A 27063-nucleotide genomic window follows, 5' to 3' on the forward strand; every position below is an offset into this window, starting at 1 on the left:
AAGGGAGGAAAGAAACCTCGGACCGCCGTTGCCTGCATAATATATCTGGAATGAAAACCGTCTGACACACCGATGGTGGCGTGACATTCCTAAGTCATACATAAAATATACAATGAATAGAATAAAATGTAAGATTTGTTAGTTGCACGTACAACTTTTAACATTTAAATAGTCAACGAGTGAGGATCATACTCGTGTAATCAAAATTTCGTTCCTTCGGAATTACATGCGTCTATTGACTGGTGTAGATCATGTGTACCAATAATTTAGAAAAAAACAGAACTCCTCGGAAAACTTACTATTCCATCAATCAATGAGTTATAGATTAATTTACGTTACCTGTATAGCCAAGAATGTATCTCCTGCTTTTATCTGCTACCCTTTTAGCGGGATCCAAGTCCACACTAGTTCCTGACGGAGGCCGGCTCAAAACGTTGAAGTTACTCTCCTTCAGCGGGGGACGATACGGCTCATGTCGTTTCGTCAATCCCTTCTGGCCCAGCTCCTATGAAAGCACGATAAAGTCTTTAATGTAGCACATATAAGCAGAATACGAAATTAGCATACTTGATGCAAGTTTTGTGTTTTGATAGTTAATTTGTACATTCAGTTAAAATATACATGTAAAATTATTTTGTGAATTTATTCGTATTGTACTCTATGAGTGTTAATACAAATCTTGAAACAATAGTAATATCAATTCTAGTAGTAATGTTGAAAGACAACACAAGCTTTGTTTTACATGAATGTATTCAGCAGGAACGCCTAAGCAATAAACAGCTTCATCACAAATTCCAGAAGTTTATTCGGTTTATATCCTACCGACTTGGTAACGCGCCTGTTAGCTGTGTAACTGCGATAGATTCATGAAACCGACATCGTTATCACTGTAGTATCTCAGCTTGGAGGTGCTGGAGTGTCTTATTCGTACTAGTGAAATTCCATTGAAAGAGGACCGTTATTAGGAGCGTGCATCTGAATTCTTCCACGCAAATTTTTTGTACGATCGAATAATAGTACAACGTTGGGAATATGTCAAACCATCGACATGACCAGAGCTAAAGATATCGTGCCCAGACAAACACAAATAGAGTTCCCAGCTTGGGTCGCGGTGGCTCAGTGGTAGAGCGTTCACCTCTGGTGCATGGGGTTGCTGGTTCGATCCCAGCTCGTGCCAAGTGAACTTTGTGGTGGACAAACACTGTGTGCGTGGGTTTTTCGGGGTTCTCCTGTTTCCTTCCACTTTCTTCATTCCATCATTTCATTCATTTCTCATCATCACCATCTCCTTTAGCCTAGTCGTCATAACCGTGGGACGTAAAACTCAAATATTTCATTTTCATTTACAAATAGAGCTCATGCAAAATCATTCGATAACAAAAGGGGTCCGTTTGAGATTTCCAGCGAAACTGTCGTCTGAGTGCTTCGTGGAATTCGCCGACTATCTCAACGTGACATGGTCAAGAGAATTAATTCGGCGCAGTCCACTGTCACCCATAACTTTTCGGATTCATAACTCCCTCATGTGACACATTGGTGAACATATTATGACAAGACACATAGGAAGAGGAGGTCAAAATAGAAGATGATTGACACATTGGGTGAAGTTTCATTTATATCAGGTCTAATGGCATCATTCGGGCACTTATATGCCGTGACACATCTGGCAAGGGACTTGCCAAGCTTTATCCCCAGTGCAGAAAAATTCTCGCAGAAAATTGTGATTGTCACCAAATATGGTTATAACGGGATGTTGGAGATACGTAAGATGAAAACACTGTGCAGATGAATGTTGCCTACTTCCAGAAATCTGCAATGACTCTAAGCCATCGAAGAGGTCCTTTGTTAGGATGGAGCTAACGAGAAACAAGTGCACTGAGCCACCATATCTCTATCATGACATGAAACAGGACATGATAAACTATATTCCTTTCATGGCATTCTTTTCACAGAAGCCCTGACGCTAATTCAATTGATATCTCTGCATTTGGACTATTAAAATGAGGTGTACAATATCACGGAGGGCATAGGATGGAGTGCTTATGTCTCCAACGTAATTTTATAACGATATGTACTTTTTAGATAATTGAACAATACACCACTGTTCCGTTCTTCACTTTGGACTTCACTTGAAATAGTTCACAAGCTGCGAACACAAAATTGTGTTCCCGATAGGGAATGTTTGTGATCCTCCAAAGTTTCTTTCACCAGTTACTTCATATACCAATGAAAGAAAACGTTTGGTCATTATAGGTCGTTTTCTATCCTGTCACGGTCCGCCAATTTTTGAAAGAAAACGTAAACAAAAAAAAAACGAAGATAAAAGAGCTAATGTAGAGGAGTCGCTAAAATTTAATTCTCTTTTACGAGGACGATTTACGAAACATCGTCTACTAATTGAAATCATGATTATTCTCCAATAAAGTAACTTCCAATAAACCTTTTGTTATTGTTAATTATTCCATATCGGACTCCCGAAGAAAACTCATCGAAACAAATTATTGACCGTGCAAATAGCGACTACTCTGTCATGACTCCGTTTTCTTTCATTCAGAAATAGGAAAGAAAGAGAAGAAAGTAGAAGGGTAAAAGAAGGAGGTAGGAAAAGAAGAAAGAAAAGAAATAGGGTATCTTAATGAGAAACAGATTACTGGATAATTCCGGAAATATAGTAAAAGGTCGGGAAAGTCGTTGAAAGATGAATCATTCTAAATGTTATTAACGACTAATCAATTTTGGAATGCTTCGGAATAGACACATGTTCCCTCATACCACCCAGACCTAGCTCCAGGCACCACGATCATGGGGTTGCCCAGACCTAGACCTGGGAATGAGAAAAGTGAAATTTAATTCTTTGTACTGTTATTCCAACCGGTAATTGATTACCATCCAGCATCTGGACTCTGTTCTCTAGGATCGACCACACATATGAATTAGCCAAGAGGAAAAAAAAAATCAGACTTAGAAACTCAATATAAATTTATGTATCGTATCAACGAGAATTTCAACTTCCTGGAAGAAAGATGTCGTATTTAGGCTCATCCTGCTATTTTTGTTTCACTCCTAGAGCCGATTTAAACCATTAGTAGCGGTCCTTCATGACCTAGGTTATTTACCTTAACACATATATTAAAACACGACACATATATTATAGATGTTAATACAACAAATGATATCACTAAAATTACTTATATTAAATCTATCATGCATCCGCACGCTCACTCACTCAGGACAGTGTATATATGGTTAAAGGAAACCAACTAACTACAAGGATACAAATAATTTATTACATCCATAGTGAAAAGAAAAGACAAACAAATAATTATGAAGAAAATATTAAAAGCACAAGTTCTTGGTTATATATCAATAGAATACAAAGAGTTATATTTTAGTAAATTTTTATATATTCAATCATATTGACAAATGAAAAAGAAAGAAAAAAAATAATTACATATATTGTATCTTAGGCATGCTAAATCAAAATTATGATTTGCGACATACGCAAAGGAGACACTTATTTCACTTGAAAAAAAAATTATGAACAAAGAGGAAAGAAAAAAAAAACTTTTAGGTGTATTAAAACTTATATGAGTCTCTACCTCACGTCGAGATATTAAAATATTAATAATTTTGAGCGTCCAAATCACAACTCACGCACTAGTCGTAGCGTCCAAAACGTTTCGCTCCATTTAACTTAATTTGTGTTTATACATATATATATATATCTATATATATATATCTAGTGGTTTACAAAAAAAACCATTCATCGACTATATTTGGTTTATAACTCTTAACAGATTGTATCTGCAATCGCACACTGCTACGTTTATACCCATCTAGGGATTTCGAGAAAATCACTTTCGGCAGAGGATGTTTCTCCTCTTAGATAGTCCATTCACAAATTTGTTAATCGAATAAATTCAAGTTATTTGTTCCACACTGGGACACGTCATGAAACCTTTCCTTAGGATCACTTTCGTATATATTTGTATATGATTCGGATTTTAAAAACGATCTCCCGCAGGTGTACGGAGTATGAAGGTTTAAATTGAGGATAAAAAAAAAACTGGTCAAGTCACAGGATACATATGAAGGTGAGAAGGATTCAAGGTACACTTTCCACAATGGTTTTTGGTTGGTAGTTCAGGGATAATATGCGTTATGAAGTGAGGTGGGTTACGTTTAGACCTGCCGTTACTTTCCAATACATGCCATTACATAATTACATAAGGTATAATTTACATTTATTCAACAGAAAAGGAAAATTACTTGAGTGCACGGCGGTATTCTTAACAAAATCTACATTCTTATATTCGTCGGAGAACTTACTAGTAAACTATAGCAACCAATACACGTTTAGGGGGACAGACACGAGCGCTCTTACATATATTCATAATACATTTAATATCATACTTTTACTTTAAAATCATATTCACATACTAATTACATATACATCTCGACGTATTCATTTCTCTCTCTCTCTCTATATATATATTTATATTCAATAAATGCGCACACATTTAAATTAATCACCCCCAACAATAAAATTTTTTTTACAAGGTTGCAAACATTGTCCAAAAACAAATGACTTCCGACATTACATATGAAAAAGAAAATCGCTTTTCTACCTGATACCGCGCATCTCTAAATTTTTCACTTTTATATAATCAATTCGTGTTTAAATCATGAAGGGGAAAAAAAAAACTTTGGAAGGCAGGCACATAACACAGAGCATTTCTAAAGATAAAACTAGATAAACCAAAATACAATTTCTGGGCCCAGGTTAACTACAAAGTAATCGAAAACCAAAACAGAAAGGAAAGTGACCAACGGATTACAAAAAAAAAACTTAAGAGGAACGACGGTGAAAGAACGTAATCGAAGTGTCGTCAAATACTAAGTCTTTGTTCATTTCAGCGATAGGTCAAAATGTGATGGAGGACCCAATCACTATCTACTCCATTCATGAATCGTGTCTTGCAACGTCTCAGCTGGTAATTTCAGACCAGAGTTGTACGTTAAATAAATCGTAAGTAACAAGTTCAAAATCTTGGGGGGGGGGGAAGGTTGAAATTTAAAAAAAAACTTGAAGAAATGAAGACAGAGAGAGAGATAGAGAAGAAGGAAGACGAAGAATAGGGGCGCCAAAGACTTAAGTGAGAAATAACTAACGCTACAAAGATAGAAGTCGAATTTCGCTCTCAACAAAATCCATAGCCAAAATATTCTTAACATGCCAAAAGGGGTTCGGCTTACCAAATAAATAGCCGATAAAACTGTCTGCGAAGATGAGACAAGTCTGTGTCCACAATGGGATTTTCGGAAAGACAAAGGCTTTAGGGAAATCCCACCACTCACCGTATCCGGTCAACACCCTTGCAGACCCCGAAATCCTCCGGAAGGTTCGAGACGGCGTTAATTTAGGATTTCAAAAGGGAGAAAAAAAATCATCCGACCTCTTGGAAACTAGAAGATTCCAGGATAGTAATGAAATTAGAGTAATAGTTAAGATATCCCTAATTAGTGATTTGCCGAAATAAAAAAAAATTAAATAAACTGAATTTTGGATCGGTGATTTCAATTACCAAAACATCACCGATAGCTACCCTGCGCAGACACGCCACAGTCTGGGATGTCATTAATTTCCCTCGTCTAATTAAACTAAGAAAAGAAATGAAAATCCTTAAGGGGACTAGGGGTCGACATCCGGGTACGCGAAAATAAATTTCAATAATTAATTGTTTTGATTCTGTAACCCTATCAGAGCTGTCGCCTCCATGAACATTGTAAGCTAGCCTGAGTAGGTAACGTGAAGGAAAAAAAATCTCACGGAGCAGGATATTCTATTTTAAAAACCGACCAGAAGATATGATTCACTACAGCCCTGTTGTATAACTACTACTGTCTTTTCATAATTTATTATTCAACATGTCTAGTCAGCGATTATATGATGCTACCCATTCTATCAGATGGTATTACTATGGTTGATTATTATTATAACACATAAAACTACAAAATATTACCATAGTCCAACTATATATCGCCCTCCGGTCCGCGTGATATTATGGTGCAGAGGTCAGAACTTGAGATGTTTGTAGCTACACGTATCTATTCAATATCTATATATCAACACACGGCGAAGTATTCACTGGGCTACTATATATTTTTAACTATATGGGTGTCCTATATTCTATATTCATTTATTACAATATTCATATACTTTATATTCATATTCACATTAATATTCATTTGCCACGACGCTATATTCTACAAACACCCTGCTTCCTCTATCTACGCCCAGCCTATTTACACATTTCATCATAACACTTTAAAATCTATAGTCACTACAAACATTTCCCATTCCGATCACCGCACGACAACCTCACTCGAACTCAAGACTCTTTCATCCCACACACAATACGATGTAATACTCGGTAGCTTTATTAAGAAGAAAGAGAAAAAAATCCTACGTACGTTCACTGAAAATAGAATTATCTGCGATAATGTTTAATGTTTATGAAATTCTGCAGCAACAATATACTTCTGCAGCCAGGAAGAAAAATGAACATCTAATATAATTCCAAAGCGAAGAACTAGCATCATATCGCCCGACTTCTGTTAAAAAATTACGTATTGTTTATTTATTTAAATATTTCGATTTCTAGACTATGCAGAATGTTGAAACTTTCAGAATATATTAATTTTGGGGCACTTGACCTAACTGTACATTCATATGGGCTGTGAATTATACCTTCTAGGTTTTATTTCGGAAAGAAAGGTCAATTTCATGAAAACTAAATCACTAAGCACCTCGACGGAAGAATGGCGGTTAGTACTGACTTTTGACACTAGGGCTAGCGACGATATAATCAACCCTTGAACAACTGAATATGACCTTGTACACGGAATTATTATACTATATTACGTTCACTTAATGACGGAAAAATAAAAATTTATCGCATAGTAAATACTACACTGTCCGTATTTAATTATCTCACACACTCTTTCATCACTTAACTACCACTACCACTGATACTACATTACAAATATACACATACTACTCAAACTACAAGACACATCATGCCAATACACACCAATTATCACTATCATTAATACATGTTATACTAATAAATATACACAGAAAACATTCATATTTTACCATTTTAAATCGGCTCTATGAAAGGAAAAGGAAAGAAAGGGACAGGGCCAACTGGCCCTTGTTTTCACTGAATCACATTCTTTACTCAACCTATTTAATCAATGCCCTGAGGGGACATATCGGAGTATTAGCTAACGAACCCGGAACAAACTACATGTTCAACTCATCCCGCTGGAAGCCGTACTCCCAATTTGGGAGTCAGATAGGAGCCCTTACTGTAAATTTACACGTACATTGTGATTACTATTCTAACTACAACAAAATTAAATACCGCCATGTATGCTAAAAAAAAATCACTCGCTACCTACATAAACAAATCTATATATGGACAGGTCTTACGTAACTCGAAAGGAAATAACTTTAAGGATAAAAATATTTTAAGGGGAAAACACTACTCTTCCGAAACTGTCTGTGGATATTTAAGAACCACTAGCAAACTGATGCACTTCGTGGAGCCTGTCCATCACTATCTATATCTGCACCTCCTATTTCAGCTTTTTTAAACCAGTTTTACTATGGAATTTAAGAGTTCATGGCTCCTCCAGACTTCCAGAGATTTTAGAGGTTAAAAAACTCCCAAATATTACCTTGTTTGTAGTTTCTCTCACTCCTTTCGACTTTTAAGTTAGACGAACAAAAACCAGTGTCTTCAGTAGCACTTTCCGGCGTGGAATCGAATAATTGCGCCCTAATATCATAGCGTAGGTTTATCAGCCAATCAAAACTAAGCATTTTGGCGGTGGGGCTTTGAAACGAATAAAATTTGGTAAAATCTGGATCAAACTAGATTTTAGAAGGACCTAGGTATCTAAAAGAGAGGTGAAGGGTGGTCCTGAGAATTCTGTCGAATTTTAGATTGGTTATTTGATCTGGAAAGTTCCGTCCAATAGTGGATCTATATTTTCGGATAGCACTGACACCGTAAGAATTGTAATAATCCATTTACATATACATATGCAAGACTTATAACTAATTTAAAATATAAATAAAGATATTGATTCCCAAAACTATAATTCCTAATAATTTTTTTTTACAGTTTTCCATGTTAATTTGAAATAGAATAACAAACAAAACTACGAATAATATGAACAGCCAGAAATTTTTTGTTAAACATCAAGTACAGTCGGTGCAAAAAATTTCGGGCACCCTCCTATTAAGAACATAATATCATTAGACTGTAATGGCATATTACAGTTCCCCGGCGTCGTTAAAAAAATTTTGTTTGAATAACAAAATTTTGTTGAATAGAATTAACATGTATTAATACTAATAAACTAACTACTCACTCATACTCTCATGCACTCAAATGAGACAGTGTAACATTCACTTTGGGTATTGAGATAGAAGTTCCCGTTTTTTGTCCTCAGTACAGTTGAAAAGCTTAAGATTTTGGAAATTGTGAGTTCCGATACTTTCACCTTTTAGATTGTGTAATACAGCGCAATTTTTCAATAATTTAACTGCTAAAAACGGGCCGGTATAGACTTTCATCCATTTTGCTGACTCATGCTTTATAAGTGAGGATAAGTTATGCAGTTTGAACATCACTAATTGCCCTTCTTGCAGATTTATAGCGTTTGACGACTGTTTAGCATGACTTTTTAATTTTACCTCTACTTCAGCGTATCGGAAACGGTTATCTATGGAATCTAACTCTTTGGGCCATGGGAACACTTTCCTATAGCTATCAACGGCAGAGTAACTAAGAAAGCGTTCCGCAGGCGTACAGCCAATACTGGAACAATATGAATTGTTCAGAAGGTCCTGAATTTTGACTAAGTACTTGTGCCAAGTGGTTTGATCCTCATGACACCATAATCTAACTAACCTATTGAGTTCTTTATGGCTACGTTCTGTAACGCCGTTAGCCTGCGGGGAATAACTGGAAGTTTTCTTATGTTTAATTTTATATTTGTTACAAAAGTCCTGCCATAACTTAGATTGGAACTGTGGTCCTTTATCGGATAAGAATTCCTGTGGGTAAGGCAATAGATGAAAGTATCGTCTCTCTAATACTGTGATTATTTCCTTAGTATGAGCCTTTTTCAGTGGAAGGAAAGTAACGAAACGAGAATAAATATCTGTTAGAGATAAAATATAATAATATCCCTGACTGGGTGGCAATTTTCCAATAAGGTCCACCCCCAGAGTCTCATGGGGTACGGTGGCTTGAATATGATATTCCTGCTTAGCTATAGCACGGTTTGTAAACTTTGTTTCGGCACATTCTATGCAATTTCGTATGAAGTTTTTAATCGTGGTTTTTTGATTCTTCCAATAAAATATAGCTCGACAAAAACGATAACACTTCTGAACTCCAAAGTGACCGGTAGAATGGACAACACTGATAATTTGGGGTATACAACTCTGCGGTATCACTAAGAGCCATTTTTGAATACGCAAAGGTTTAATATAAATTAACCCACAGTACATTGTTACTCTGTCCAGATTACGGTTGTTTTCATATTGCTTTAACAGGTTCTTACATAATTCGTCTGTTATTTGATTTTCTCGAATAAAGTCTAGATTAATATCAGCATCCTGCGTTTTGGTTAAAAAATGAACATAATGTGTTTCGGGCTCAAGCAATACCTCCGGTGGGTATCTACTAATTGTGTCGGCTACAAAATTTTCTCTGCCTGGACAGTGTTGAAAAATTAAATCAAATTTCTGCAGTTTCAATAGAATGCGGGTGGTTCGTGGCTCAAGGTTCTTTTGGGTGAATGCATGTGTGACTGCCGCGTTATCTGTATGGACATAAGTAGTACGACCCATGATATACTGCTCAAAATGTTCACAGAGGAACAGGACCGACAGGAGTTCCAGCTGAGATATTGAAAGAGACAACTCATAGGGTTTCACCCGTCGACTGGCATATCCAATGACGTTAGGATTATCTTTATCTGAAGGATATTGTGCAAGTAGGCCAGCCAAATTTTCCATGCATGCATCACTATGGATGTGAAAAGGCAAGGAGAAATCCGGCTGACTTAATGCAGGTGGATTACTAAGAAGAGTTCTCAGTTTATTGAACGTTTCCAAGGCTTCGTTATTCAGTACGAATTTCTGATCCTTTTTCAGGAGTTGATACAGATTAGCAGTGAGACCAGAAAAGTTTGGGATGAATTTTCGCCTCCATCCTATAAGCCCTAAAAACTTCTGTAATGCTTTCTTGGATTTTGGTACTGGAAAACAACGAATTGGCTCATTGAGTCGAGGGTCAACCCTTATTGTTCTACCACTAATTATATGTCCTAAAAATTTGATCTCCCGTGCAAAGAACTTACATTTTTTGAAATTTAATGAAAAATTTGCTTGTTTAAAGATTTCGAAAGTTCTCTCTAAATGAGCCAAATGCTCTTCTTCAGTAGTTGATTTTACTAGAACATCGTCTAAGTACAAAATAACAAAAGAACGGGTTGAGTCATTAAAAAATTTTGTCATTACCGATTGAAATACAGCAGGACTACTTTTCAACCCCTGTGGCAGAACAGTAAGGCAATATTGTCTTCCCTTGTACACAAAACTGGTGCATTGGTAAGAGTCTGGGTGTAAACTGATCCCATAATATGCACTTGACGCGTCAAACGACGAAAACCACATTAACTGCGAAACACGGTGTAGTAACTCATTGATAGGTTCTACCTGCACCTGTGGAGATATAATTTTTGAGTTGGTAGCCCTCAGATCTAAAACTGGACGTACACCGCCAGAGGCCTTCCGGACGACATGAATAGGATTTCGATATGGAGACATTTGTTCTATTGCTATCCCCAACCGTAACCATTTATTCAACTCTGCTTCAAACTCAGGTTGTATAGCCTGAGGAACGGAATAACATGGTCCAACAACTGGTTCTTCATCCTTCAACTGTATTTTATAGGGAGGCGCGTTAACACGGCGTGGGTACTCAGAGAAAAGAGAACGGTACTTTATTAATAATTTCCGAAGACCTGATTTAATCGGTGATGGTAAGTCATCCCGAGTGGCAATATATGAATCAATCTCTTGTTCCGAGACATTGCATTCGGTGCCCAGGAGTGGATCCAGCTGATCTCCCCTGTTAACCCCTCCCTTGTGGAGAGGTGTCACTGCACAGGCAGCTTGACAATTTAAACTGGGGTCAAGCATGGGTTGATCCACCACCGGCCATCCTGATTCACCGATCGCAATCTCTTCTACTGGTAATTTCACTAGCATTATGTTTGGTCGATCCGTAGGAACGACAACAGTGTTTCCTAAACTGTCTTTCATTCTAATCTCTTTCTTTTCCCGGTCAATGATACAATGGAATTTGTCCAGAAACGGACATCCCAGTATTAGGTCCGTTCGCAAATATTTTATGACGAAGATGGCTATTTCGAATATATGATTTTGTATGTTTAGGTTAAAATTTTGAACGCCCTGAACCGAAAAACTTTCTTTTCCAGCGAAAGCGCCAAGTGTAAGGCCTGTGTATGGTCTCAATTTAGCGGATGGAAACCGTTGCTTTAATTTTTTCCACACCTCCCAGTCCATTAGGCAGAGCTCCGAGCCACTATCTATTGTAGCGACAAGTTCAACGCCGCCGATACTTCCTCGTAGGCTGGGAGAGGTAGAAAAATAGCGTTCTTCACTTGAAGCAAAGGGTTCCTCATCTATAACAAATTTTATAACAAATTGTAACGAGTCCCGAAATGATAAATTTTGTGTCCACAAATTAGATTTACATTCGTGGTCAGTCTGATTTTTCAAAATAATGGGGTATATTTTCCCGCAACTATCCTCCCCCATTTCACCAGGTAGTTGCGGAATTAGTTTGTCGATTTGACAGCGGTCTCGCGACTATCAATCCCTCGAGTGGCTAGAATTCCATTTCCGCCATTAGTTGGTATTTGCGAAGGGGCAGAATTCTGAGATCTACTTGCACAGTTATTGTTAACATTGCCGTTTTGACCAGTACCGTTTTCTCTTCTCTGATACGCCCCGTTAAAGTTCCTCCTATTATCGTCCCTATTCGGGTTCGATTCCCCCATTGTGCGGTCATAGGGGCGATAACCCCGGCGATTGTTAAACATCGGTCGGTTACGGAACAGACGTCGACCATTATATTGATTGCTTTCTGAGCCACTCCCACTCGGATAGCGAGATCCAGCTTGGGTGTAACTCAGAAAGTCCGTTTGGCAACTTGCCGTTGCCTTGCTTTTCACGGGTTTCACAACTTTTGCTTGTCGGGCGAAATACCTCTTTGGTGGGCCTCCAGTTTCTTTCCCACACAGGGCAGCTAGGCGTGACGTAACTTCTCGCACCGTTTGGCATAAGTGGGAAGCAATAGCCCGCGACTCATCTGGTGGAAGAGCGTTCACTATTATGTCTACTAGCTCGGCTTGCGATGGATTTTCTGCAATCTGATAGTACAGTTCGATGATCTTCCAAGCATAGTCCAAAAGGGACCCATACTTGGCTCGATCATATCTTAAAGATTGGAGGTTGCGTTTCTGAAGCCTCTCTATATGTTCGTTGCAGTATTCTTCCTTAAAAAGGATCAGAAAATCATCAAACGTATGAATTCTATATTTAATAGAAGCAAACCACGCGCCTGATGCTGCAATTAAAAGTTTTTCAACTATTTGTAAACGTTCTCTATCGGTCAGCCGATACATTTCTAAACACTGCTGCAATCTACGCAGAAAAACACGAGGCTGTCCATTGGTAATATTCCCGTCAAAAGTGGGAAAACGTTCGATGTCCCTCAGCGAAACCTTGGAACCCATACTAACATAAGCAGGGGAATAGTTACTGGGAATTAACATATTATCCTGCACAATCGGAGTCGTCACCGGATTTACCACCGACGACGTCGTAGCGGTGTTATAATTACCCATGTAAGTGAAAGGGATTTTGTTGGTCGTATTGAATATGTTGGGCTCCATCCCCGGACCAATCGCACCCATGAACAACGACTCAGAATGGCACCCATCTCCTCTTCCCGGCAACACGCTATGTGATTGTATACCTCCATGTAAGGAGGGAGCACTCACGCTAGTGACCGTAGTCGTCACAACACTCGACTGATTCGGCACACTATTGGAATTGAACCACGACTTTGGTTCTGACCGATGCATGGGGTAGTGCGTCGCAATATCCCGTGCATCAACTGACGTTAAATTTTCTTTTCCTGCGCCACGGGTAGTTGTTATAGCGGGTAATATTTCTGAGGAATCGCTACCGGGGAAAGGATAGGTTACCTCTGATTTTTCGCGACTAGATTTCGTCATTTCTTTTTGAATATTTACTATCTCGTTTTGAATTTTCGAAATTTTCTGGTCAGTTACTTTCCGTTTGGTTTCCAATGATAAGTCTGACAAGGTTGACTTTAAACTATCAATTTCGGCCTGCTGTGTTTCTAATTTATTGTTGATTTTATGCAATTTGGTATCCATTTGTTCAATTTCAGAATTTACATGATCTAATTTATCCTCAGTCTCCTGCTTAAGTTGCTTTACAGATTGCTGAGCCTCGCATCTGACCGAGTCAATTTCATTAGACATTTGCTCTCTCAATGTAGTTATTGAGGAAGCAAAGTCCGAACATATGTTGTCGATTTTCTGGGTTAGTACCTCAAATCGAGATTCGGTTTCTCGTTTCGAGGTATCAAATTTTTCATTTATTTCACGTCTCATCTCCCGACTATTCTTGTCTATTTTTTCATTTATTTCGCGGCTATTTTCATTCATTTCGCGTCTCATTTCCTGTAGCATTTGTTGCAATGAAAGGAGGAGAGCGTCATTATTAGATGACCCAGTCTTCCTTTGCTTTTCTTTGGGTTTATCACCAATTGGATCCCCATCTCTTTCATCATCATCGAGGTCAGATATCTCCACTGGAGATATTTGGCCTCGGTTCTTCGGGGTACTATACCCTCGCTCACCGTCTGAATCGGGATGTTCCTTTTCTCTCTCAGAGGATAAACTCATGGGTTCACGCGACTGGTGGAGCTTCCCCTCACATTCTTTGCAGTATTTAACTATCTCACCAGCCCGGACCTTTTCTGCATTTTCAGCAGTATCCTCTAAATTAATACAACTGAAATGGATCCATTTCAGCCCACATTCGTGACACCTCACTAGCCTACGGGAGACGCGAGCTCTTTTCTCTTTACTTTCTAATGTACATTGTGTACATGAGACTTCCGCGTTCTCGAGTGATACAACTTCTCTATTGGTTGCCATAGCTTCCATACAAAAAAGACACAATATAAACACATGCAATTATATACTTACAGACTAACAAAACTTGCTATTCAGGTACTGTTCATAAATTAAGGAACTCCTATCTAATTCCCTCCTTGGGTCAACTTCCAGCATTTTCAAATTTTAGAAGTCACTTTAGCAAATTCCTTCATTTCCCCCTTTCTACAGAGAGAGACAAAGATAGCAGAACAGCCAACGACTATAATTATTTAATCCCACTATAACTTTTTAATTATGCACCTTTTGTGGCCAAGTCAATATGTGCTCGATTCTAAACAGTGTTTAATAAATAATTTCAGATTCGTTACCAGGGAAAACAATTGTTTCCATGGTAACTGTCCGATGTCAACGGTCGCCAATATTTGAAAGAAAACAAAGTAAACGAAAAAAAACGAAGATAAAAAGAGCTAATGTAGAGGAGTCGCTAAAATTTAATTCTCTTTTACGAGGACGATTTACGAAACATCGTTTACTAATTGAAATCATGATTATTCTCCAATAAAGTAACTTCCAATAAACCTTTTGTTATTGTTAATTATTCCATATCGGACTCCCGAAGAAAACTCATCGAAACAAATTATTGACCGTGCAAATAGCGACTACTCTGTCATGACTCCGTTTTCTTTCATTCAGAAATAGGAAAGAAAGAGAAGAAAGTAGAAGGGTAAAAGAAGGAGGTAGGAAAAGAAGAAAGAAAAGAAATAGGGTATCTTAATGAGAAACAGATTACTGGATAATTCCGGAAATATAGTAAAAGGTCGGGAAAGTCGTTGAAAGATGAATCATTCTAAATGTTATTAACGACTAATCAATTTTGGAATGCTTCGGAATAGACACATGTTCCCTCATACCACCCAGACCTAGCTCCAGGCACCACGATCATGGGGTTGCCCAGACCTAGACCTGGGAATGAGAAAAGTGAAATTTAATTCTTTGTACTGTTATTCCAACCGGTAATTGATTACCATCCAGCATCTGGACTCTGTTCTCTAGGATCGACCACACATATGAATTAGCCAAGAGGAAAAAAAAATCAGACTTATAAACTCAATATAAATTTATGTATCGTATCAACGAGAATTTCAACTTCCTGGAAGAAAGATGTCGTATTTAGGCTCATCCTGCTATTTTTGTTTCACTCCTAGAGCCGATTTAAACCATTAGTAGCGGTCCTTCATGACCTAGGTTATTTACCTTAACACATATATTAAAACACGACACATATATTATAGATGTTAATACAACAAATGATATCATTAAAATTACTTATATTAAATCTATCATGCCTCCGCACGCTCACTCACTCAGGACAGTGTATATATGGTTAAAGGAAACCAACTAACTACAAGGATACAAATAATTTATTACATCCATAGTGAAAAGAAAAGACAAACAAATAATTATGAAGAAAATATTAAAAGCACAAGTTCTTGGTTATATATCAATAGAATACAAAGAGTTATATTTTAGTAAATTTTTATATATTCAATCATATTGACAAATGAAAAAGAAAGAAAAAAAATAATTACATATATTGTATCTTAGGCATGCTAAATCAAAATTATGATTTGCGACATACGCAAAGGAGACACTTATTTCACTTGAAAAAAAATTATGAACAAAGAGGAAAGAAAAAAAAACTTTTAGGTGTATTAAAACTTATATGAGTCTCTACCTCACGTCGAGATATTAAAATATTAATAATTTTGAGCGTCCAAATCACAACTCACGCACTAGTCGTAGCGTCCAAAACGTTTCGCTCCATTTAACTTAATTTGTGTTTATACATATATATATATATCTATATATATATATCTAGTGGTTTACAAAAAAAACCATTCATCGACTATATTTGGTTTATAACTCTTAACAGATTGTATCTGCAATCGCACACTGCTACGTTTATACCCATCTAGGGATTTCGAGAAAATCACTTTCGGCAGAGGATGTTTCTCCTCTTAGATAGTCCATTCACAAATTTGTTAATCGAATAAATTCAAGTTATTTGTTCCACACTGGGACACGTCATGAAACCTTTCCTTAGGATCACTTTCGTATATATTTGTATATGATTCGGATTTTAAAAACGATCTCCCGCAGGTGTACGGAGTATGAAGGTTTAAATTGAGGATAAAAAAAAAACTGGTCAAGTCACAGGATACATATGAAGGTGAGAAGGATTCAAGGTACACTTTCCACAATGGTTTTTGGTTGGTAGTTCAGGGATAATATGCGTTATGAAGTGAGGTGGGTTACGTTTAGACCTGCCGTTACTTTCCAATACATGCCATTACATAATTACATAAGGTATAATTTACATTTATTCAACAGAAAAGGAAAATTACTTGAGTGCACGGCGGTATTCTTAACAAAATCTACATTCTTATATTCGTCGGAGAACTTACTAGTAAACTATAGCAACCAATACACGTTTAGGGGGACAGACACGAGCGCTCTTACATATATTCATAATACATTTAATATCATACTTTTACTTTAAAATCATATTCACATACTAATTACATATACATCTCGACGTATTCATTTCTCTCTCTCTCTATATATATATATTTATATTCAATAAATGCGCAAACATTTAAATTAATCACCCCAACAATAAAATTTTTTTTACAAGGTTGCAAACATTGTCCAAAAACAAATGACTTCCGACATTACATATGAAAAAGAAAATCGCTTTTCTACCTGATACCGCGCATCTCTAAATTTTTCACTTTTATATAATCAATTCGTGTTTAAATCATGAAGGGAAAAAAAACTTTGGAAGGCAGGCACATAACACAGAGCATTTCTAAAGATAAAACTAGATAAACCAAAATACAATTTCTGGGCCCAGGTTAACTACAAAGTAATCGAAAACCAAAACAGAAAGGAAAGTAACCAACGGATTACAAAAAAAAAAACTTAAGAGGAACGACGGTGAAAGAACGTAATCGAAGTGTCGTCAAATACTAAGTCTTTGTTCATTTCAGCGATAGGTCAAAATGTGATGGAGGACCCAATCACTATCTACTCCATTCATGAATCGTGTCTTGCAACGTCTCAGCTGGTAATTTCAGACCAGAGTTGTACGTTAAATAAATCGTAAGTAACAAGTTCAAAATCTTGGGGGGGGGGAAGGTTGAAATTTAAAAAAAAACTTGAAGAAATGAAGACAGAGAGAGAGATAGAGAAGAAGGAAGACGAAGAATAGGGGCGCCAAAGACTTAAGTGAGAAATAACTAACGCTACAAAGATAGAAGTCGAATTTCGCTCTCAACAAAATCCATAGCGAAAATATTCTTAACATGCCAAAAGGGGTTCGGCTTACCAAATAAATAGCCGATAAAACTGTCTGCGAAGATGAGACAAGTCTGTGTCCACAATGGGATTTTCGGAAAGACAAAGGCTTTAGGGAAATCCCACCACTCACCGTATCCGGTCAACACCCTTGCAGACCCCGAAATCCTCCGGAAGGTTAGAGACGGCGTTAATTTAGGATTTCAAAAGGGAGAAAAAAAATCATCCGACCTCTTGGAAACTAGAAGATTCCAGGATAGTAATGAAATTAGAGTAATAGTTAAGATATCCCTAATTAGTGATTTGCCGAAATAAAAAAAAATTAAATAAACTGAATTTTGGATCGGTGATTTCAATTACCAAAACATCACCGATAGCTACCCTGCGCAGACACGCCACAGTCTGGGATGTCATTAATTTCCCTCGTCTAATTAAACTAAGAAAAGAAATGAAAATCCTTAAGGGGACTAGGGGTCGACATCCGGGTACGCGAAAATAAATTTCAATAATTAATTGTTTTGATTCTGTAACCCTATCAGAGCTGTCGCCTCCATGAACATTGTAAGCTAGCCTGAGTAGGTAACGTGAAGGAAAAAAAATCTCACGGAGCAGGATATTCTATTTTAAAAACCGACCAGAAGATATGATTCACTACAGCCCTGTTGTATAACTACTACTGTCTTTTCATAATTTATTATTCAACATGTCTAGTCAGCGATTATATGATGCTACCCATTCTATCAGATGGTATTACTATGGTTGATTATTATTATAACACATAAAACTACAAAATATTACCATAGTCCAACTATATATCGCCCTCCGGTCCGCGTGATATTATGGTGCAGAGGTCAGAACTTGAGATGTTTGTAGCTACACGTATCTATTCAATATCTATATATCAACACACGGCGAAGTATTCACTGGGCTACTATATATTTTTAACTATATGGGTGTCCTATATTCTATATTCATTTATTACAATATTCATATACTTTATATTCATATTCACATTAATATTCATTTGCCACGACGCTATATTCTACAAACACCCTGCTTCCTCTATCTACGCCCAGCCTATTTACACATTTCATCATAACACTTTAAAATCTATAGTCACTACAAACATTTCCCATTCCGATCACCGCACGACAACCTCACTCGAACTCAAGACTCTTTCATCCCACACACAATACGATGTAATACTCGGTAGCTTTATTAAGAAGAAAGAGAAAAAAATCCTACGTACGTTCACTGAAAATAGAATTATCTGCGATAATGTTTAATGTTTATGAAATTCTGCAGCAACAATATACTTCTGCAGCCAGGAAGAAAAATGAACATCTAATATAATTCCAAAGCGAAGAACTAGCATCATATCGCCCGACTTCTGTTAAAAAATTACGTATTGTTTATTTATTTAAATATTTCGATTTCTAGACTATGCAGAATGTTGAAACTTTCAGAATATATTAATTTTGGGGCACTTGACCTAACTGTACATTCATATGGGCTGTGAATTATACCTTCTAGGTTTTATTTCGGAAAGAAAGGTCAATTTCATGAAAACTAAATCACTAAGCACCTCGACGGAAGAATGGCGGTTAGTACTGACTTTTGACACTAGGGCTAGCGACGATATAATCAACCCTTGAACAACTGAATATGACCTTGTACACGGAATTATTATACTATATTACGTTCACTTAATGACGGAAAAATAAAAATTTATCGCATAGTAAATACTACACTGTCCGTATTTAATTATCTCACACACTCTTTCATCACTTAACTACCACTACCACTGATACTACATTACAAATATACACATACTACTCAAACTACAAGACACATCATGCCAATACACACCAATTATCACTATCATTAATACATGTTATACTAATAAATATACACAGAAAACATTCATATTTTACCATTTTAAATCGGCTCTATGAAAGGAAAAGGAAAGAAAGGGACAGGGCCAACTGGCCCTTGTTTTCACTGAATCACATTCTTTACTCAACCTATTTAATCAATGCCCTGAGGGGACATATCGGAGTATTAGCTAACGAACCCGGAACAAACTACATGTTCAACTCATCCCGCTGGAAGCCGTACTCCCAATTTGGGAGTCAGATAGGAGCCCTTACTGTAAATTTACACGTACATTGTGATTACTATTCTAACTACAACAAAATTAAATACCGCCATGTATGCTAAAAAAAAATCACTCGCTACCTACATAAACAAATCTATGTATGGACAGGTCTTACGTAACTCGAAAGGAAATAACTTTAAGGATAAAAATATTTTAAGGGGAAAACACTACTCTTCCGAAACTGTCTGTGGATATTTAAGAACCACTAGCAAACTGATGCACTTCGTGGAGCCTGTCCATCACTATCTATATCTGCACCTCCTATTTCAGCTTTTTTAAACCAGTTTTACTATGGAATTTAAGAGTTCATGGCTCCTCCAGACTTCCAGAGATTTTAGAGGTTAAAAAACTCCCAAATATTACCTTGTTTGTAGTTTGTCTCACTCCTTTCGACTTTTAAGTTAGACGAACAAAAACCAGTGTCTTCAGTAGCACTTTCCGGCGTGGAATCGAATAATTGCGCCCTAATATCATAGCGTGGGTTTATCAGCCAATCAAAACTAAGCATTTTGGCGGTGGGGCTTTGAAACGAATAAAATTTGGTAAAATCTGGATCAAACTAGATTTTAGAAGGACCTAGGTATCTAAAAGAGAGGTGAAGGGTGGTCCTGAGAATTCTGTCGAATTTTAGATTGGTTATTTGATCTGGAAAGTTCCGTCCAATAGTGGATCTATATTTTCGGATAGCACTGACACCGTAAGAATTGTAATAATCCATTTACATATACATATGCAAGACTTATAACTAATTTAAAATATAAATAAAGATATTGATTCCCAAAACTATAATTCCTAATAAATTTTTTTTTACAGTTTTCCATGTTAATTTGAAATAGAATAACAAACAAAACTACGAATAAAATGAACAGCCAGAAATTTTTTGTTAAACATCAAGTACAGTCGGTGCAAAAAATTTCGGGCACCCTCCTATTAAGAACATAATATCATTAGACTGTAATGGCATATTACACCAAACTCGCCTCGTCTCTTAGCTTAAACTCAAGGAACCTGTCGGGACTGTCTTTGAAAGTTCAGTCAGTCTACAGAAAAGTATGAATTTCTTATATAAAGACTGTTTCGATGGAAAATAAAATGAGTTTATCTAATAACTATTTAACCGTAATAATAGAGGTATACGCGTAATTCCATATCAACAAAAATAATAGCACTATTTTACATTTTTTGGTGTAAACTAAAATGTAAAATGAAACATTCAGATACACAGACAAGTCACGCACGCTAACACACAAACTTCGAATTGCGCTTCGTGAGTGAAGAGCAGAGGACACCATGCATTGAACGAACCCAGGAGGAACCAAGATGATCTAATATACTAATCTTATTGTGTCCCAGTATTGGAAGTGGTAGTAGTTTTCATGACATGGGGCATCGTAAAATGAAAAAGACTCTATACTTCATCATAAGTAGATAGAGCTAAGTGTGATCCTATAATATGTGATATTAACCGGGTCTACATATTTGACGCCCGAACAGGGACTAGTAACAAGCAAACCAGCGAACGAATGACTGTATCAGTGCTATAAGAGTGGTTGTCTAGTGACTCATATTTCAAGTTAGTTGTTTTCTCTTTTGTAAAAGCTATCCATCATGTTAGGTTGGAAATTAATGAATCTCAGTAGTCAAATAGAAACTGAGTATGCTGCAACTATAGATAAATATAAATTTTCTGACTTACCTTTTATATTGTCAAATATAGAAAATATTTTAGGCACATAGAACTAATAAGCTTAGAAACGTTGTTAAACAAACTATAGCAAAAGCTGTGTGGCAGCATAATTGTGAATATAGGAAAAATATCGAAAGAGAAGTTGCCCTAAGAGTACGCGGTATAAGGAATAACAATAGGTGTGGAATATTAAAAGAAAAATACATACGTTGAAAAGTTTTCAGTTTGTCATGCATTGGGAAAAACAAACTTGAAATGTAAAGTTGATAATGTTAAAAGAAGGTTTATGTACAGATAGCACAGATAATTCACAATTAATATTTTTATACTTTAACTCCAATAGTACTTAAGCGCCTGCGACAAATCTAGGCACGTTAGATGAATGCATCACAAATCGCCAGAAAACTTAGTTGTCAGAAACATGAGTGTAAAACATCTAGTATTGAATGGGAAATAGGAGATGTTAATTTATTTTTCCCGTATATTGCTAAAGCATACGCTCGGGAAAGTTTCGTAGAAAAGGAGTTTCGAGAAAAATGTGCAGTTGATTCCAGTGATAGTTTTGTTCAAGAATATTCTGTACTTTTTAGATAGATTGAAAGTAAATCAATTAAAACTAGCTTTCGAACAGAACATGATTTTATGTGTTGAATCCTGAACTACTAAATGTAAGATACGTAGAAAGTAGTCTTGTTAATGAGTTAATTTTTTACGGAAGTGTCAATGCCTGAGAAGTGTATAGAGAAACTGCACTTCTACATTTAAATACAAGAGAATACACTACCGTAGTTAAGTAGCCTTGAACAACAATTTCAGGGTACAAGTGTTGGCGAAGTAAACAATGTTTTTGAGAAAATTGGCAGTAAGTCTGCAACAAACTGCAAGCAAAATAATCTTGTTAAAGAATGGGGGTTAACGCAAACTTCTCATCCAGTTGTAGATAATACCATCGATGTTTGTAACAATGAAATGAATGTACTGGTTGAGGCAAGTGGAAACAATGAAACTAATTGTAGCCAGAGCGTGGTTGTAGGAACTACAGTTGCCAAGAATTTAATATTATTTAATGTTGTATTGTCAGGCGAAAGTGTACGTAAATCCTGTGCTTGTTTATTATATATTTTGAAGATTTTGGTAGAGCATATATCTCTCGTCGGCTCTGTGCATATAGTTGAGTGCCCTTGCTGTCTCATGTCGTACTGTTATTATATACTCGGTCGGTTGGGATAATGTTTTTGAGAAATGGAAGTAGCAATACCATGAACATACATTATTCTTGTAAATACGAAATGAATAGGATAATCGTAGCTGCGTTGCATTTTGATTATGTAATGTGTATGCCTACTGCAACAAAGAAATACCAAACGAAAATGTACAAGCTGTTAGATTTTAAAATCAAATTCTGAAGGGTCATTTGAAATATCGCGATACCAATAGAGCTGCTTTGCACAAAACAAGTGTTGATAAAAGTGAAAACACGCCAACAAATGTAAAACAGAAAAATTGAATTACGATAACTATAGTAAAAATGTGTGATTTCCCGGTTTAATTATCATATGACCACAGAAGTTCACAGTATTTCTGTGAGTGACACTACGCCACATTGGTGCTGGAGTGCGACTGAATGGACCAAAATTTTTAAGAAGGACTTTTCTATGATTTTGAAAGTCCAGATGATAGGGAGGACAAGTCTTGTTTCATATTGTTACATTTTTTGAGGTTGTTGATGCAGCAGATCCATCCCCTCGACTCCGCGCATAGTAATAATGGTGTTTGTGCACCCTCGTTGTCCCACTCAGTAATATTCATGAAGGTAGTTCAGACAATTTCTTTAGTAACAAAAATTGCTACAAAAGAAAGCAGAACAGTTTAGAATAAAAACAAGAAGATAATTGTAATCCAAAAGTGGCTGTAGTTTCCATGACAAGTGGTGCATCTTAAAATGAAAAGAACCTTGCATAATTCATAAGAAGATAGAGTTCAGTATGCCGCTATAATATGTGGTGTTAACTGCGTCTAGGTACCTAGGTCTAGGTTTTGTCTCTAAATTCTTGTATACGCCTCGCGCTCCTGTATTCGATCCAGGGATTATTCATTCCGAAAAGTGCTAGTACATATGGATTAAATATAATAACAACATGTGAAATTCACAGGATTAGCGGTTGTATAATTTTCATCCACACAGACAATTTATAATGCTCTAGATTCAGTAATTACAAGAAGAAAATTTGCGGAAAATATTTTACATTAAAATTTAAATGTTTTTCATATGTTTAACACGTTTTCGTTTTACTAGTATTTTTTCACGGAAATGTTATGCATGTATAAAATATACATGTTAATATAAGATCTTATTATGAGACGCTATGGTCATTCAAAGTGAGATGTGATTTATATGTGTGTTCATTGTGATGCCCTGTTGAAGTGTTGATATCATAATTTTTCAATCACTCTGCTGGGCTAGTAAACACACGAACTTTGGCCACCGGACTTCGAGATCTTATGCTGTCAATATAATCGTAAATATATGACCTGGGCTAGACAAAACTTAACTGAGGAACGAACACAGGCCTTTCCAGGTCTAAGTAATTATAGAAGTGGGACTATTGAGACAAAGCTTAAATATCCACTTTGGGTTCACATATTTGACTATTTGCAGTACTAATTCAATCACTCAATGTCAGCCACGTTCTAAACACACTGTGCATCCCAGAGCTACGCTGGAACCGAAGTACGATACCCTCATATTTGGCCCCTGAACGAACAGAAACATATAGGATTGAATAGAGATCATTAGAGTTTGTTCTAGTGGAAATTTCAATGTCAGGTGATAGTCCATAATGCTGCATGTCCGATAGAAAACAACAACTTTTCAAAGGTTATGTTCACTTTGAAATGGGTCTGATTTAAACCGAACAACATCCTGTATTAAAGTAAATAAACAGAATGAAATGGAATCACGCTAGGAAACCTGTTAGTTTTGAGAATTTCTTTTTGCTTTTACTATTATTCAGTTCACACTTATAATATGTAAAACTCAATCCATGAGGAGGAATATACTCTTTTAAGACTTTCAGTTCTAAGGCCAAACAGGACTCGAGATATTCATGCCAAAAAAAAAAGAGAAAAGAAAAGAAAAAAACGAAAAAAGAAAAGGAAAAACAGAGAAAAACGAAGCCAAATCTAGTTTGGCATTATTATAGCAATTTCATCCCATAATATCAAAAAATTAAAGAGTGTTTAGAAAATTTGAAATATTATCGAACTGCATCTCTAGAAATTGTAGCGCAAGTACTGAATAATTCTGAAAGATGCATTTTTGGATACAGCACTAGTTTCTAAGTGATGTCTTGACCCGACTACGATAACTACCTATAAAGTTCTCCTTTTTTACGTTTTCGGCAGTCTGTATCTCCCAAACTATGCACTTTTGATCACAGGCTGGTCTGTGCTGGTTTTTTTTTCTGTCAAGAATCACTCCCCAAATGATGTCGGTTTTGTTTAGAAACATCATGTATATGTTACTTAGAGTTTGACAGTTTAAACGAAAATAATTTAAACTTAACTGTGTGAGAGCATTCAAATTTGAACGTATTTTATTTTCGTTTATGAAACATGTCTGAGGCAGATTTATTATTATTATTATTATTATTATTATTATTATTATTATTATTATTATTATTATTATTATTATTATTATTATTATTATTATTATTATTATTCATGAACAGAAATATAATTTAGAGATATAAATTATTGAGAGTTGAAGAATAGGGTATAGAGTTACAAATTACAATGTATAGTGTGATTTTTATTTTAGAGAATGATTAGACTTTTTATAAACATCAAACATGACATAAATGCTTATGTTAAAATCCGTGTGTGACGAATAACTAATGTTCGTGTTATAAGAAAGATTATACAGTATGTTTGTGTGAATTATGTTTTACATATATTCGTATTACATTTTACGTGAATTAAGTACTTTCTAAAATTATGATAATTCTTTTTTTAAAGTTTGCTAAACTCCGTTTTAAATTTTGCCAAATAGTAAATAGTCAACAAAACAGCTAACGTAACTGAAAACTTTCAGATGTGAATTTATTTATTTTATTTCTTGTGTTTGTTTTATTTAATTTATTTTCCCTGTGCTCGATTTTGTGAAGTAGTAATTATTGAGTTAATGTATGTGTTCCAGTGAGTAAATGTGTTCCTATTATTTCATTTAGACTAAGTTCTTTTACGTCCAATATTTAACAAGTTAGTGATAATTGTCAGTATGAAATACTGTGGTACCAGTTTCATAAATATTATTTATTTTGAATTGGGGCCGCGGTGGCTCAGTGGTAGAGCGTTCACCTCTGTTGCTTGGGGTCCCGGTTTCGATTCTAGCCCCCGCCAAGTGAACTTTGTGGTGGACAAACACCGCGTGCGTGGGTTTCCTCGGGGTTCTCCCGTTTCCTCCCACTTTCTTCATTCCACCATTTCATTCATTACTCATCATCACCGTCTCCTTTAGCCTAACCGGCATAACCGTGGGATGTAAAACTCAAAGATTTCATTTCATTTTTATTTTGAATTGTGTTTCTTCTTAATCAAGTATTTCTGGAAATAGAATATTTCGCAATCGCTCTCATGAAGCACATATTAATTTATTATAAACAAGTACAGAATAACTTAAAAAGGATGTATTTACTGAATGTATTTTATACAATAATGTATTTATTTACACACCCGTAGTTAGTACTGTGTCTTGCAACAAACAAATTGTGAGTTTACTTGGGTCTCAGGGATTTGTTCTGTGCTCTGGACTTGGATAGTTCCCCTTGTGTATTTGCCAAGTATACATCTGAGTAATTTTAGTGCTGTTTTGTTAATGCTGTTACTAGTGTCGTACACAGTAATGGAAGCGCTCGCTTTTCTACTAGTGTCTGAAGAGGTTTCCATCCTTTTTGTTACGTAATTATCATTTAATTCATGTTCCTGAATTTATTTCTTGCCGCAAATGTCAACTAATTATTCCGAAGTAAGGGCTACCCTTTGGTTTTTATACCAATCGTGGACTTTACATTCCCCACTTTCTTTTCTTGTTATCGTCCACTCTCCTCCTATTGGCTCACTTATTTTGAAGATCGGTATGCAGTGACCACAGAGTCACTCAAGATGAAGATGACGAGGAGGTCATAGAAATGTAGTGTCGGTGCGCTATCTTAATATTTGGATGCTTCAGTTAGTACAAAAATTTCTACTTCTATTATCATTAATATGAATTCAATTACGTCATTAAGTAATACAACAACATCCTCCTTAACGTAGTTAACTGATTCCAAGAAATGTACATGCTGTGCAAAACACGTTGCTCGAGGTATACTTACGATAGGTTTAGATTGCTCATCACAAACATTTAGAATATGAAACAAGTTTTAAAATAAAAAAATACGCATATTAAACCTATCAATGTTGAAAAAAGAAAGAAATCATAAAAGTTGAAAAGAAAAGAAACCGTAGTACGTACTTCTTTAATTGAAAA

The 27063-nt window shown here is 36.1% G+C and overlaps 1 protein-coding gene across 1 annotated transcript in view; it reads right to left on the reverse strand.

The window, feature by feature from the left end:
* Positions 1–27063, reverse strand: part of LOC145666758 (ciliary microtubule inner protein 2B-like) — a 171484-nt gene that overhangs the window by 40799 nt on the left and 103622 nt on the right. The window contains exon 3 of the mRNA XM_081734311.1: positions 340–505. Within this exon, the coding sequence (XP_081590437.1) occupies positions 340–505 (166 nt within the window). The remainder of the gene's footprint in view (positions 1–339; positions 506–27063) is intronic.

This window comes from Thermobia domestica, chromosome 12 (genome assembly GCF_964235325.1).
Source record: "Thermobia domestica chromosome 12, izTheDome1.hap1.1, whole genome shotgun sequence".
Classification (NCBI taxonomy): Eukaryota; Metazoa; Arthropoda; class Insecta; order Zygentoma; family Lepismatidae; genus Thermobia; species Thermobia domestica.